This window comes from Rhinoraja longicauda, chromosome 1, assembly GCF_053455715.1.
Source record: "Rhinoraja longicauda isolate Sanriku21f chromosome 1, sRhiLon1.1, whole genome shotgun sequence".
Taxonomy (NCBI): domain Eukaryota; kingdom Metazoa; phylum Chordata; class Chondrichthyes; order Rajiformes; family Arhynchobatidae; genus Rhinoraja; species Rhinoraja longicauda.
The window spans coordinates 132,318,357-132,333,276 of record NC_135953.1 but is presented as its reverse complement, the minus strand read 5'-3'; the positions used below and the strand labels follow the sequence as shown (position 1 = coordinate 132,333,276).

The window sequence follows — 14,920 nt, the reverse complement described above, 5'->3', positions numbered from 1 at the left end:
TGGCTGGGTAAATGTAAAAATTGTCCCTAGTGGGTGTAGGATAGTGTTAATGTGCGGGGATCGCTGGGCGGTGCGGACCCGGTGGGCCGAAGGGCCTGTTTCTGTGCTGTATCTCTAAATCCAAAACATCTAAATCTAACCGAGGCTCCGGTACACTGGTCAGCACTTTTTGTTTTCATTTCCTAAAATACACTTTATTGAGAATAAAAATTATATACAAAACAAGAGCAGTGCAAAAACTGTTCAGACACTTTCAGCGCCTACATATTAATTGGTGTCATATTCAGTAGTGTTCGGAAAGTATCCATCAGCCGAGCTTCCTTGCCACTCACTCTGTGTAGCAAGAAAATGCAGATGCTGGTTGATACGGAAGATAAATACACAATGCTGGAGTAATGCAGCAGGTCAGATAGCATCTCTGGAGAAAAATGGGTGACGTTTTGGGTCAGAACTCTTCTTCAGTCTCCAGTGACTGAAGAAGGGTTCCGACCCGAAATGTTTTCAACAGAGATCGTGCCTGAAACATAGAAAATAGACGCAGGAAATGGCCATTCGGCCCTTCGTGGCAGCACCGCCATTCAATGTGATCATGGCTGATCATCCAAAATCAATACCCCGTTCGGGCTTTTTCCCTCATATCCCTTGATCCCCTTAGCCCTAAGATCTAAATCTAACTCTCTCTTGAAAACATCCAATAAATTGGTCTCCACTGCCTTCTGTGGCAGAGTATTTCACAGAATCACAAGTCTCTGTCTGAAAAAGTTTTTCTTCATCTCAGTCCTAAATGGCCTACCACTTATTCTTAAACTGTGACCCCCTGGTTCTGGACTCCCCCAACATCAGGAACATTTTTCCTGCATCTAGCCTGTCCAATCCGCCAAGAATTTTATATGTTTCTATAAGATCCCCTCTCATCGTTCTAAACTCCGCCAAATACAAGCTCAGTTGACCCATTCTTTCATCATATGCCAGTCATGCCATCCCGGGAATTAACCTGGCGAACCTATGCTGCACTCCCTCAATAGCAATAATGTCCCTCCTCAAATTGCCATTAGCTTTCTTCACTGCCTGCTGTACCTGCATGTTTACAAAATCAGAACCCCGTTCCTGCTTTCTTCCCATATCCCTTGATTCCGTTAGCCCTAAGAGCTCTATCTAACTCTCTCTTGAATACATCCAGTGAATTGTCCTCCGCTGCCTTCTGTGGCAGATAATTCCACAGATTCACAACTCTCTGGGTGAAAAAGATGTTTCCTCATCTCAGTTCTAAATGGACTACCTCCTATTCTTAAACTGTGACCCCTGGTTCTGGACTCCCCCAACATTGGGGCCATTTTTCCTGCACATAGCCTGTCCAATCCTTTAAGAATTTTATATGTTTCCATAAGATCTCCTCTCATCCTTCTAGATTCCAGCGAATATTCTTGGAGGCTGGGTCGGTATCAGTCGGGGGGTTGGGGGGGTCAGTGTTTTACCCGGGGGTGGGGGCGAGGTCGCTGTCTCCCCATGGTGCGGGTCCAGTGGCTCTCCCTGGGTCGGAGTCAGTGTTTCTCCCGGGAGGTGGGATTAGTATCTCTTTCGGGGATGGGTCACTCCAGGGGACAAGGTCAGGGATTTTGTTCTCCCCAGGGAGTGAGGGTCAGAGTCCCTCGAGGGACATTCCTTCTCTCCAGAGAAGGCAGCTGCCTGTCCCGCTGAGTTAATACTCCAGTATTTCGTGTGTCTATCTCCTTCCAGGGGCTGGAGTTCAATGTGGTTTTTTTTCCTCTTGGCTATTTTTTCCAGGGGAAGGCGGGTTGACTGTTGTTTGGGGAAGGGGAGAGGGGGGGTGGGGGCGGGGACTGGCCCCAGTCCTGGCTGGCTGGCATTACCTGGAGCTGCGGGGAGGAGCACTTTGTCCATGTGCGCCTGAGAGCTGCAATAGCAGCAGGAACAGCAGTAGCAGCTACAGCTACAGCAGCAGCAACAGCATAAGGAAATAACTGCAGATGTTGGTACAAATCGAAGGTATTTATTCATAAAATGCTGGAGTAACTCAGCAGGTCAGGCAGCATCTCAGGAGAGAAGGAATGGGTGACGTTTCGGGTCGAGACCCTTCTTCAGACTGAACAACAGCTACAGCAGCAGGAACAGCAGCAACAGCAGCAGGAACAGCTACAGCAGCTACAGAACAGCAACAGCTACAGCAGCAACAGGAGCAGAGCAGCGGCAGCGCAGACACAAAGACTTCCCGGGACCTGGTACAAGGTACAAGGTACAAGGCAGAAACGATGCAGCCACCAGAGCCAGCAGGGCGGCGGGCAGGTGCGGGCAACCCCTTCTCCTTGGCCGGTGTTGTTTGCATGTGTTTCCTGGCTGCCCTGGGTCTGAGAGCCCAGGAGCTGGAGCTGGAGCCGCTGCTGGAGCCGGAGCTGTCCCGGGACTCCCTGCTGGTGTCCACCACCCCTGTGACTGTACCCATGGGTAGGTCTGTGCACATTGACCCTGCCACCCACCTGTCCATCAGTGTGTTGCCGGGACACAGGTGCACGGTGACGGTGCTGGACAACGACCCTGTGTGGCGGGGACCAGGCGTGCTGTCCCCCAGCAGGTTCCCCTGCCACTACAGGCTGGGCGACGTCCAGTACACCCACCACGGCTCCAGCAGACCCCCAGCACACAGGGTCAGGCTGCAGCTCCGCCACGACACCCACACCAGCACCACCCTGCTGCCCCTCTCGCTGGACGTGCGGGTGGTCTCCCAGCAGCCCCTGCTGGTCACCCGCAACCTGCCCCTGCAGGTGGAGAGGCTGGGGGGCACCAGCAGCCCGCTGGACAGCAGGGTGCTGGGATTCACCTACCAGGCCGGCCGCCACACCTGCCGCCTGACCGCGCTGCTGGGAGACGGCGGCTTGCCCCGCTACGGCCGCCTGCTGGACCTGCACCAGCAGAACCAGCAGGACCAGCAGGAGTACCAGCAGCACCAGCAGCAGCAGCAACAGCAGTACAAGCATCACCACCAGCAGCAGGACCAGCAGCACCAGCAGCAGCAACAGCAGTACAAGCATCACCACCAGCAGGACCAGCAGCAGTACCAGCAGCAGCAGCACCACCAGCAGGACCAGCAGCAGTATCAGCAGCACCACCAGCAGGATCAGCAGAACCAGCAGCAGCAGTACCAGCAGCAGCAGGACCAGCAGTACCAGCAGCAGCACCAGCAACAGTACCAGCAGCAGCACCAGCAGCACCAGCAGCTGGACTGCGCCGCCTTCCTACAGGCTGGTATCCGCTACCAGCACACAGCGGGCAGCCTGTCTCCCAACAGGGACTACATCCCCATGCTGGTGGAGCTGCTGGAGCTGCCGGGGCCGGGGTCCCGGGGCAGGAGTATTTCCCGGGAGTATTTCCAGGTGACAGTGCGGATCGTGCCGGGGGTGGAGAACAGGCCGCCCAGACCCAGCCCGGAGGCGCTGATGATGATGGAGGTGGACCAGTTCGTGCTGACGGCCGTCACAGGCGAGATGCTGGCGGCCGATGATGAGGAGACGGAGGGGGAGCGGCTGGTGTTCAACATCACGTCACCTCTGGGCGAGGGCGAGGGGCGTCTGGTCAGCACCGACGACCGGAGGCAGGGTCTCACCTCCTTCTGCCAGGGGGACGTGTGGCGACTGCGAATCGCCTACCAGCCGCCGGCAGAGCCGGGCACGAGGAGGGAGCTGGGGGAGCCACGAGTCTTCCAGCTGGAGCTGCAGGTGGTGGACGAGGAAGGGGCGGCGTCCGAGCCCTTCGCCTTCGTGGTGGTGGTGCGTCCGGTCAACACGCTGGCGCCGCTGGCCGCCGGGATGGGGGGGGACGGGGGAGAGCTGGTGCTGTTCGAGGGTCAGTCGCGGCCGCTCTCCCCGCTGCGCATCAGCGACCAGGACGACGGTGTGCAGCCTGCCCGGCTGAGGGTGGACCTGGTGGGCGCACTGCGGCACGGCAGGCTCACCGTGCGGGGTCGGGACCGCCGCTGGTTCAGCGCCGACGAGCTGCACGCCGGCCTGGTGCTCTACCAGCACGACGGCGGCGAAAGCCGCAGCGACAACGCCGTGTTCAGCCTGAGCGACGGGCGCCACCTCGTACGCTTCCTCCTCCCCATCTGCGTGGCCCCCACCGATGACCAGCCGCCCGTCCTCACCGCCAACACCGGCCTGGCTCTGCCCGAGCGCAGCGCCCGCAACATCCCGCCCTCCATGCTCAGCGCCAGCGACATCGACTCCGAGGACTCCACCATTCGCTTCGTGCTGGAGACCTCCTCCCTCTACTCCCCCTCCTCCTCCATCTCCCTCTCCTCCTCCTCCCACCCCTCCTCCCTCTCCCTCTCCTCCTCCTCCCTCTCCTCCTCCCTCTCCTCCTCCTCCCTCTCCCCCTCCTCCTCCTCCTCCTTGCCACCCATCGGGCTCCTGTTCCTCCGGCAGGGCGAGCGGCCCCAGCAGATGCAGGCCGGCTGGAGGTACGTAGAGGAGCAGAGGGTGTACGAGAAGGAGGTGAGCCAGTGGACGCAGCAGGACATCCTGGACGGCAAGTTGTACTACAGGCACGTGGGGCCGCACAGCACCGGCACGGTGATGCACACCCTGGTCTTCCGTGTGCAGGACGACAACGACCCGCCCAACCGGTCCGGAGAGCACAGGCTGACCGTCAAAGTGGAGCCTGTGGACCGCCTGGCCCCTGAGCTGTTCCCGGGCACCAGCCTGCAGATGGTGGTCAAGGAGTACGAGCTCAGCCAGCTCGGCAGGAGGTTCCTGCGCTACACTGACTTGGATTCGGACGACCGGCAGCTCAGGTACACCGTCCTCTCGCCGCCCACCGACACCGACGAGAACAACCCTGTCCGGACGGGAGACCTGGTGCTGAGCGAGAAGCCCGAGGTGGTGGTCAGCCAGTTCACCCAGGCTCAGGTGAGCCACCACAAGGTGTCGTACCGGCCCCCAGACCAGGAGCTGGGCATCACCCCCAGGGTGGTGCAGTTCACCTACACGGTGCACGACCCCGCGGGCAACGCAGCCAGGGGCACCTTCACCATCTTCCTGCAGCCGGTGGACAACCAGCCCCCTCGGGTCACCAACGCGGGTTTCGCCGTGAGCGAGGGCGGCGATTTTGTGCTGACAGCCGGCGAGCTGGACGCCAGCGACGCGGACACGGACGGGGACAGGATCGCCTTCACCCTGACCCTGGCCCCCCGGCACGGCCGCCTGCTGCTGTACGCCGGGGCCACCGTCTCCGCGGGCGAGTCCTTCCTCCGCGACGACATTGCGAGCGGGCGGCTTGTGTACCGGCACGGCGGCGGCGAATCCACCGCTGATTCCTTCGGGCTGGACGTGGCCGACGGAGTCCACGTGGTGCCGGTGACCGTCAGGGTCGCGGTGCGTCCAGTAGACGACCAGACGCCCACCGTCACCTTGCCCGAGGGGCAGCTTGGCTCCCGCATCGACGTCCTCGAAAACGGAGCCACCGAGATCACCGCCAATGTCATCCAGGGCACGGATGAAGACACCGATGACTTGATGCTGACATTCATTGTGGAGAATCCTCCCAAACTGGGGGAGATATTGGCGAACGGGCTGCCTGTGGAGAGATTCACCCAAGGGGATTTAATGAAGGGGGCAGTGGTCTACGCCCACACCAGCGGAGAAGTCGGCACACAGAGGAAACACGATTGGTTCAACTTGACCGTATCTGACATGTCAAATGAGTGGGTGGTCGGTGGGAATAAGGTGCAAGGAGTCAGAGTTCAAGTCACCATCTTGCCCATAGACAGCGTGGCACCTGATGTCACCGTTGGAGAGCTGTACACTGTTTTGGAGGGGGCAAAGAATGCCATCACCGTGGGACATTTAAACGCTGAAGATGTGGACACCCTGGACGATGACATCCTGTGCACAATAATCCTTCAGCCAACATCGGGTTATGTTGAAAACATTTCCCCAGCTCCGGGGTCTGAGAAGTCGAGGAGTGGCACGGCCATTAGTGCTTTCGCCATGAAGGATGTCCGAGGTGGCCACATCCACTACGTCCAAAGCATTCACAAGGGGGTTGAACGCGTGGAGGACAGGTTCACCTTCCACTGTTCCGATGGCATTAACTTCTCTCCCCGCCACTTCTTCCCGATTGTAATCATCCCAACCAACGACGAGAGGCCAGAGATTTTTGCCCGTGAGTTTGTCGTGATGGAGGGGATGAGTCTGGTCGTTGACAGCCCAATTTTGAATGCAGCCGATGCCGACATTCCCCCAGACCAACTTCATTTTACCCTGACTAGACCGCCAAAGTACGGCCAGTTTGTGCATCAGTCGGCACAGGGTACTGTGCCTATCAAAAACTTTACCCTGGAGGACATCTCAATCGGTTCCTCCATCGTCTATGAGCACGATGATTCTGAAACCAACGAAGACAGCTTTGATGTCAGAGTCACAGATGGCAAATACACTGTGGATAAGACCGTCCCCATTATGATAATCCTGGTTGACGATGAGACTCCACGGATGACCATAAACAATGGCCTGGAAGTAGAAATAGGTGAATCGAAGATAATAACCAACAGAATCCTAAAAGCAACAGACTTGGATTCTGATGACGAAACGTTGACCTACGTAGTTCGCCACAGCCCAAGGCAAGGTTTGTTGCAACATTTGATGAAAGATGGCGACGTGCTTCAGAACCTCACAGTCGGCACGAATTTCACCCAGGTTGAAATCGACAAAGGATTGATTCAGTACGTGCACACTGGCCGAGAGGGCGTGCGCGACCTCCTTAAGTTTGATGTGACCGATGGCGCCAACCCACTGATTGATCGTTATTTTTACATTAGCATTGGCGGCATTGATGCGGTGTTCCCGGAAGTGATTAACAAAGGTGTCACGCTGAAGGAAGGTGGGAAGGTGACGCTGACTACAGACTTACTGAGCACCAGTGACATTAACAGCCCCGACGAAAAGTTAAGGTTCAGCGTCACTCGTGCCCCGAGACGAGGGCACCTGGAAAAGACTGATAGTCCTGGTCTGCCTATCACCTCCTTCACCCAACTGGAACTAGCGGGAAACAAGATCTATTACATCCACACATCGGACGATGAAGTTAAAATGGACAGTTTTGAGTTTGAGGTTACTGACGGTTACAATCCAGTGTTTCGAACATTCCGAGTTTCCATAACAGACGTCGACAATAAGAAGCCCGTACTCACGGTCCACGACTTGGTGGTGAGCGAAGGGGAAGCGAAGCTGATCACTCCCTTTGAGCTGACAGTGGAGGACCACGACACGCCCGACTATTTTCTTCGTTTCATTATTACCCAGGTTCCCGTTCATGGCCAGTTGCTGTTCAACAGAAGCCAGCCAGTCACCAGGTTCACCAAGCAGGACCTCAATGACAATCTTATCAGTTACAAGCACGACGGCACGGAGACAAATGAAGACAGTTTCTCTTTCACAGTGACTGACGGCACACACACCGAGTACTACGTTTTCCCAGACCCCGTGTTTGAAACGCGCAAGCCTCAGACAATGAAGATCTGGATCGCAGCCGTTGACAACGGTGTTCCACAAATTATTGTCAACAAAGGGGCTCCGACACTTCGACTAATGCACACTGGTCGCCTTGGATTTATCATCACCAGCAAGGCACTGAAGGCTGAGGATCGTGACAGCCCACACAAACTCCTGAAGTACAAGATCTCCGGGGGACCGGAGCACGGCCACGTTATTAACACTGATCTGGGAAACGACAGCATTACCACGTTCAGTCAAGGTTGGTGTGAAGTTTTAGAGTCAAGTTTTCACCAAGTTACACTGGGAATTTAGAAGGATGAGAGGGGATCTTATCGAAACGTACAAGATTATTAAGGGGTTGGACACGTTAGAGGCAGGAAACATGTTCCCAATGTTGGGGGAGTCCAGAACAAGGGGCCACAGTTTAAGAATAAGGGGTAGGCCATTTAGAACGGAGATGAGGAAAAACTTTTTCAGTCAGAGAGTTGTGAATCTGTGGAATTCTCTGCCTCAGAGGGCAGTGGAGGCCAATTCTCTGAATACATTCAAGAGAGAGCTAGATAGAGCTCTTAAGGATAGCGGAGTCAGGGGGTATGGGGAGAAGGCAGGAACGGGGTACTGATTGAGAATGATCAGCCATGATCACATTGAATGGCAGTGCTGGTTTGAAGGGACGAATGGCCTCCTCCAGCACCTATTGTCTATTGTCTATAAGAAAGCTTTTATTAATCTGCCTTTTCCCACTATATATTTAATCTGTATATCAAATTATAATAATTATTTAAACAATCTCTGATTTACCATTCCAAATATGATAGGCTTAAATAAGACAGCAGCCTGAATATGTCCAAAGAACAATGACATCTTTCACATGTGGTCTCTTTTGTAGCTGTATTTTTGTCCATTTTCATACACTTAGTTATTTGCTGGTCTTTTGTGTGGCAGGTGTTGAACAACATGACACTGCCTCCAGGAAGAATTGCATTGTCCCCTTGTCGGTACATATGACAATTCAACCCTCCTGTACTGAACTGGCATCAAATATGCAATGCTGTGCATTTGACTATTTCTATCCATGCAGTCTGGCCCTTTTATACGTTGTTTATTCTTGCATGGCTGTGTTTGTTATAAGTAATTTAGTTGAACCAAGATTAACAAGCTCTGATCAGTGAAGTTTGGTCAAAAGGTAGCAGGCGCATAAAGGAAGTTTCAAAACAACGAGCTAAGTTAAAAAAAGGAGCTTTGAGATGATTTACATAGCATTACCAGTCTGAAGACAGCATTTGATTATGACAACTATTTTGAGAATGCTTTGAAGTTAAAAGTGATTGAAGAAAGTGGTTCCTGGGCGATACTGTGCCCTTCCAGACCGCAGCATATAGAAATCGTGAATGAATTGGTGTGTGGTGTGAACTAAGGATTATTGCATAATTCAGTACAGTGTTCAATAAAGACATCCTCATGCCAACATCTGTTGGCTTTGTTTTAAAGGCCGTTCAAGTCTGTGAGGCATTACTGCAGTGCACAGTGAACACTAATTAGGTGGACAATTGCTGACATTGTATTGAAAACTGTTTGAGCTTTTAATCAAAAGCACCCTGGGGCACCCAGAAGAATGGGAGATAGTAAACAGAGTTTAACTATGCATTTTTTTTGTTGTATTGATTTATGTTGGCCATGCCAGAAGTTAAAGCATAGCAAATGAGAAGCCTGATTTTTATGTATCCTGCCATAAAGAAAAACCTTCAGTAAGATTCTCTATGCTCACAGAGTGAATTCATTCAGCATATGGCATTATTGTGAATATTGGATGCATTGGCAACTTCAGTCTTAGTTTACCAAAGTAATATGCTATCAACACCTGATTTATACTTGTTGAAACAGAAAATATTTAAGTTTTTCAATTATATTGTATTATCAAACTAGTCTTGAGACTACACTAAAAATTACAGGCATACTGCATGTTTGGATATTGTTTCTCTGTATCTTGTATCCAGTTTATAACTACAATCACTTCTTTGATACAACCACCTTTACTGCTTTGTTAACTGTTGTAAATGATGTCAATTAACTGGTTTGAGCTGTCAGAATTTGAACATTTGATCCTCAAGATGTGAAATTAGCACCTTCGTTATTACTAGATAGATCTTCAGTATTTCTGTGGCATGATACTAAGCTGCCACAAAGCTGTGGCAAAACCATAGGTCACAAAGAAGAACTAAATTCCTGAATCAATCCTCTGCATTGAGTTTTGGTTCCTACTGAGCTCAAGCCTTATTGTTAGGACTTGGAAAATAAGGAGCGCAAAACTGAATTTGGACAAAAGCAATATGATTTGTCAGTATAAATGTCAGACATCAGAAAGTCAAAACGTGAATGCCTTCAACAAAAAGTGTAGACATACGAGTGAATTTAATTGGATGAAGGATATTTAGAAAGTGAATCTTGAACCAAATATTAAGAACAGAATGTGCCACAGGTGATTTTTATTTTGAGGCCAGACTTGTTGTTAACCGTGCTATGTAACTAGTAGAGTGGATAAGGGAGAACCAGTCGATGTGTTATATCTGGACTTTCAGAAGGCCTTCGACAAGGTCCCACATAGGAGATTGGGGTACAAACTTAAAGCACACGGTATTGGGGGTTCAGTGTTGAGGTGGATAGAGAATTGGTTGGCGGACAGGAAGCAAAGAGAAGGAATAAACGGGTCCTTTTCGGAATGGCAGGCAGTGACTAGTGGGGTACCGCAAGGCTCAGTGCTGGGACCCCAGTTATTTACAATATATATTAATGATTTGGACGAGGGAATTGAATGCAATATCTCTAAGTTTGCGGATGACACGAAGCTGGGTGGCAGTGTTAGCTGCGAGGAGGATGCTAGGAGGCTGCAGAGTGACTTGGATAGATTAGGAAAATCAACTCTACTGCACCTGAAACAGCTATTTTGCAGGAAGCAGCATTCAATTGCGTACGTGTGTGATGGGCGGCAAAAATGGTGGTGATAAGCCATGGGTCCTGTGGTTCTAGACGAAACTGGAAACCTGAGAAAATACATTATGTTACAAAAAGTAATTATGTTACAAAAAGGGTTGGAGAGCGAAGGAACGGACAAAGGAAATATCTCGAGGAAAAAAACTGCAGATGCTGGTTAAAATCGAAGGTAGACACAAAATGCTGGAATAACTCAGCGGGGGTCAGACAGCATCTCTGGAGTGAAGGAATGGGTGATGTTTTGGGTCGACCTGATGCCGATTTTCAGTTAAGTAATGGTGGTGAGAGAGATTGAAAACAAATAAAATAGCATTTAAAAGCTGGGAAATGCGGTTGTAGAGAACTGAAACCAAAAGGAGAATGTTGGAAATGCCCAGTTTATCAAGGAGTATCCGTGGAGAACAAAATAAAATGGCTTAATATTACCTAGTGGGTGTAGGATAATGTTAATGTATGGGGATCGCTGGGCGGCACGGACTTGGAGGGCCGAAAAGGCCTGTTTCCGGCTGTATATATATGATATGATATGATATGATACAGATGGATAACCTTACTGCAGAATTGCCCCATTTTGAAGGAAGCAAAACAAACAATCTGAGATTGTTGAATTCAATATTCAGATAGATTGCTTTGTTTCCTTCAAAATGTGGCAGCTCTGCACTATGGTTATGGAAAGGTGGCTGATAGGCAAGTGAATGAGAATAATTTGCAGCACTACAAGTAAATAAAGAGAGATGGAAGGAGTCTGGTAGAATTGCTGTAGTTGGAGTCAGCAATGACTTAGTTGGTGAAATAGCCCCATATTTGTTGTAGTATGTAAGTGAGATTGGATTGTGAAAAAGAAGGATGATACAACAAGGTTTCAAAGGCATCTAAATAAGATTGTTGAATGGGCAGGAACGTAACAGAAGCAATATAACATGCAACAATGTATGAGCTTTGAATCTTTGGAATTTTCTACCTAGAAGGTTGTGGAAGTTTAGTTGTGTGATTTTTTTTTCAAAATAGAGATGAATAGGCTTCTGGATATTCAAGGAAGTATCTTTGACTAACAGGCCAGCCATTATGTTAATGAATGACGACTTCTTCCATAATGCAAAATCTTTTAATTGTAATTTGAGTATAATAAGTGTGAATATGTTGAAAGTAAATTTTAAAGCTGGTTGAAGTTATGGGTTCCCTTACCTTGCCCTTCGGCATTTAACACAGGTAGAAAAATGTTGAAACATTCTCTTGACTGGGAATTCCTGCCATTCCTTTGATTCATTGTGTCCTTGTTGTTTCTATAATTGTGGTCTCCTAAAAGTTTATCTTAAGTGATCCGATAATCCATGCTTTTGTAAATAAGATGAATGGTGGTCCCAAAATAGCCTCAGGTAAGCTATAGTTACCTTAACTCTGACAGACTTGATTGTGGAAGCTTTGCGAAACTTTAAACACCAAATGACATTTATTTTGTTTTGAATCACAACACTGATGCTCCTAAAATTTACAAGTATATTAGCATAGCTCGATGTTCCCCGCCTGATGGCTATATGTAGTCTACAGCTTTCAATGCAGAAAACCTCAGAGAGGAGAGAGATATGTATCTTGTATACGGCTGGAGATTGTCTACAGCTTTTAATGCAAGTAATTCTTAAATGTAGACTCACAGAGTTAGTCATAGAATATGCAAACAGTGGCTTCGCCTATTGAGTTGGTGCTGGCCATAAGCACCCATTTACATTCATCTTCCACTTATTCTATTTTACTTGTCCCTCATTCCCATCAATTCCCCTATTCACCCATGCAGCCTGGGTGATTTACAGTGGCCTGTTAACACACTGACATGTAGTGAGGCAGCAACTCTGCCAGCTGCACTAAGGATGTGGGGAAGCTTTCTTGTACTCTGTTCTGTATGCAATGGTGGCGGTCGGAAGTCACCTTCAATCCAACACCAAGCTTGATGTTTTCTCTTTCAAGTCCAGAGGGGATGGCCAGAGGTAAATGTGTAAAAGACCATGTTTTATGCATTGGACAGATCCTCTGAATTTGCATTGGTAGTTGCAAATTTGATAGCATTGCAAATCTTATTTATCACAAAGTTTATCTTCTGTTACCTCCATAACATCGTTGGCTTTTGACTCCTGTTTTAATTTATCTGTTGCTGAAACTTTACAGGTATTTTTGACATATTGAGATATAGTTCCTTCAATACTTTCCTCGTGTTATTTTTCAATCACTGTCCAAACACCTGAACTTATCCAAAACTGTAGGTATTTATTCACAAAATGCTGGAGTAACTCAGCAGGTCAGGCAGCATCTCAGGAGAGAAGGAATGGGTGACGTTTCGGGTCGAGACTGAAGAAGGGTCTCGACCCGAAACGTCACTCATTCCTTCTCTCCCGCGATGCTGCCTGACCTGCTGAGTTACTCCAGCATTTTGTGAATAAATACCTTCGATTTGTACCAGCATCTGCAGTTATTTTCTTATCCAAAACTGTGGCCCATTCCTCTGTTGCTTTCAATCTTGCTCCCAAACGATCTCTCCATGTTGGATTTACATTGGTTCTCAATCACCCAACACTTTAAATTTCGACACAAGAGACACTGGAATCGGGAGAAAGAAACAAACTGCTGGAGGAACTCGGCAAATCAAGCAGCATCTGTGGAGGCAGAGGGATGATCCTGATTCAGGGTGTCAAGCCGAACATGGATCCATTCCTTCACCTCAAATGCTGCTTGACCCACAGAGTTCCACTAGAAGTTTGTCTTGCTGTTTAAATTTAAGATTATCGTCATCATATTTAAATATTGGTCTGGAGAGCTCTGGAAAGCAATCCTGAGCTACCATCTACCTCATTGGAGACCCTTGGACTACCTTTAATAGACTTTTACTGGACTATCTTGCACTAAACTGTATTCCCTTTATCCTCTATCTGTACACTGTGGACAGCTACCCTAGTTCCATCTCCCTGTGTTTGGTCCATATCCTTCCAAACCTGTCCTATCAATGCACCAGTCTAACTGTTTCTATCCCATATGTTGGGATAGTCCCTGCCTCAACTACCTCATCTGGCAGCTTGTTCCATACACCCACCACCCTTTGTGTGATAAAGTTACTATTAAATATTTTCCCCTTCACCATAAACCTATTGGAGGACTTGTGGAGGAATTGCTGTTGACATTTTACTCCATCAAAATATCTTGCTACTGACAGGTACAGAATGAGGAACCATTAAATTGGTGTTGTGCCAGTGTTAGTTGGTGTTGCCCTCCATCATACAACATATTTACTAGGGTTAATTACCGGAATGGCGGGACTGTCATATGTTGAAAGACTGGAGCGACTAGGCTTGTATACATTGGAATTTAGAAGGATGAGAGGGGATCTTATCGAAACATGTTAGATTTTTAAGGGGTTGGACGCGTTAGAGGCAGGAAACATGTTCCCATTGTTGGGGGAGTCCAGAACCAGGGGCCACAGTTTAAGAATAAGGGGTAGGCCATTTAGAACGATGAGGAAAAACTTTTTCAGTCAGAGAGTTGTAAATCTGTGGAATTCTCTGCCTCAGAAGGCAGTGGAGGCCAATTCTTTGAATGCATTCAAGAGAGAGCTAGATAGAGCTCAAGGATAGCGGAGTCAGCGGGTATGGGGAGAAGGCAGGAACGGGGTACTAATTGAGAATGATCAACCATGATCACATTGAATGGTGGTGCTGGCTCGAAGGGCTAAATGGCCTCCTCCTGCACCTATTGTCTATTGTCTATATGGATGATGGATATCTGGTCGATAAAATGCCAGGAATTCATAACTGGAGAAAGAGGGGCATCAGAAATGAATGAAAAACATCAAGCGAAACATTAACCCTCTTACTTTATTCACAGATAATATATTCCTTTATTCGTCCTACACCGGGGAAATTTACTTGCTTCTTGACTTGGATTTTGCATTTTCTGTCTTTATTTTCTTTCCACCACTGTTATGCAAGGAATAATAATCTGCACTATGCATCTATAACAATGATTTCCAGGCAGGTATCAACGAGCTAATTTGTTAGCTGCAACATTTATTTCACTTGGCTATACTGTAATTCATGAGTTTGAAGTGTATTTAGAATATTAACAAAAGCATTCACTTGCTCATGTACCCAACAATCTATTAATTGGCTGTGAATTCCATTTTGACAGCTGACATTGATGACATGAAGATCTCATACGTTTTGCGTGAAGGTGACAATGCAACAAGTGATGCCTTCTATTTCACCATTGAAGATGCTGGTAAGACTTTGCTTATTACATAGTTTAATCTACCGGCTACGTTATCGGATGCTTTTTTATATAGGAGTAGCTGCCGATGATTTGAGGTAGCTTCATCTTTATTACTACATGTACTAATATGTGGTCCGTCACCTGCTGTTACTATGTGAGAATATTTAAGGGCT

The 14,920-nt window shown here is 48.8% G+C and overlaps 1 protein-coding gene across 1 annotated transcript in view; it reads left to right on the top strand.

Annotated features, from left to right (window-relative positions):
• Window positions 1–2,270: 2,270 nt before the first annotated feature.
• The window catches only part of frem3 (Fras1 related extracellular matrix 3), a 137,959-nt gene continuing 125,309 nt past the window's right edge, over window positions 2,271–14,920 (top strand). Inside the window, exons 1-4 of the mRNA XM_078399117.1 lie at window positions 2,271–2,916; window positions 3,211–4,266; window positions 4,405–7,764; window positions 14,667–14,756. Of these exons, the coding sequence (XP_078255243.1) occupies window positions 2,271–2,916; window positions 3,211–4,266; window positions 4,405–7,764; window positions 14,667–14,756 (5,152 nt within the window). The remainder of the gene's footprint in view (window positions 2,917–3,210; window positions 4,267–4,404; window positions 7,765–14,666; window positions 14,757–14,920) is intronic.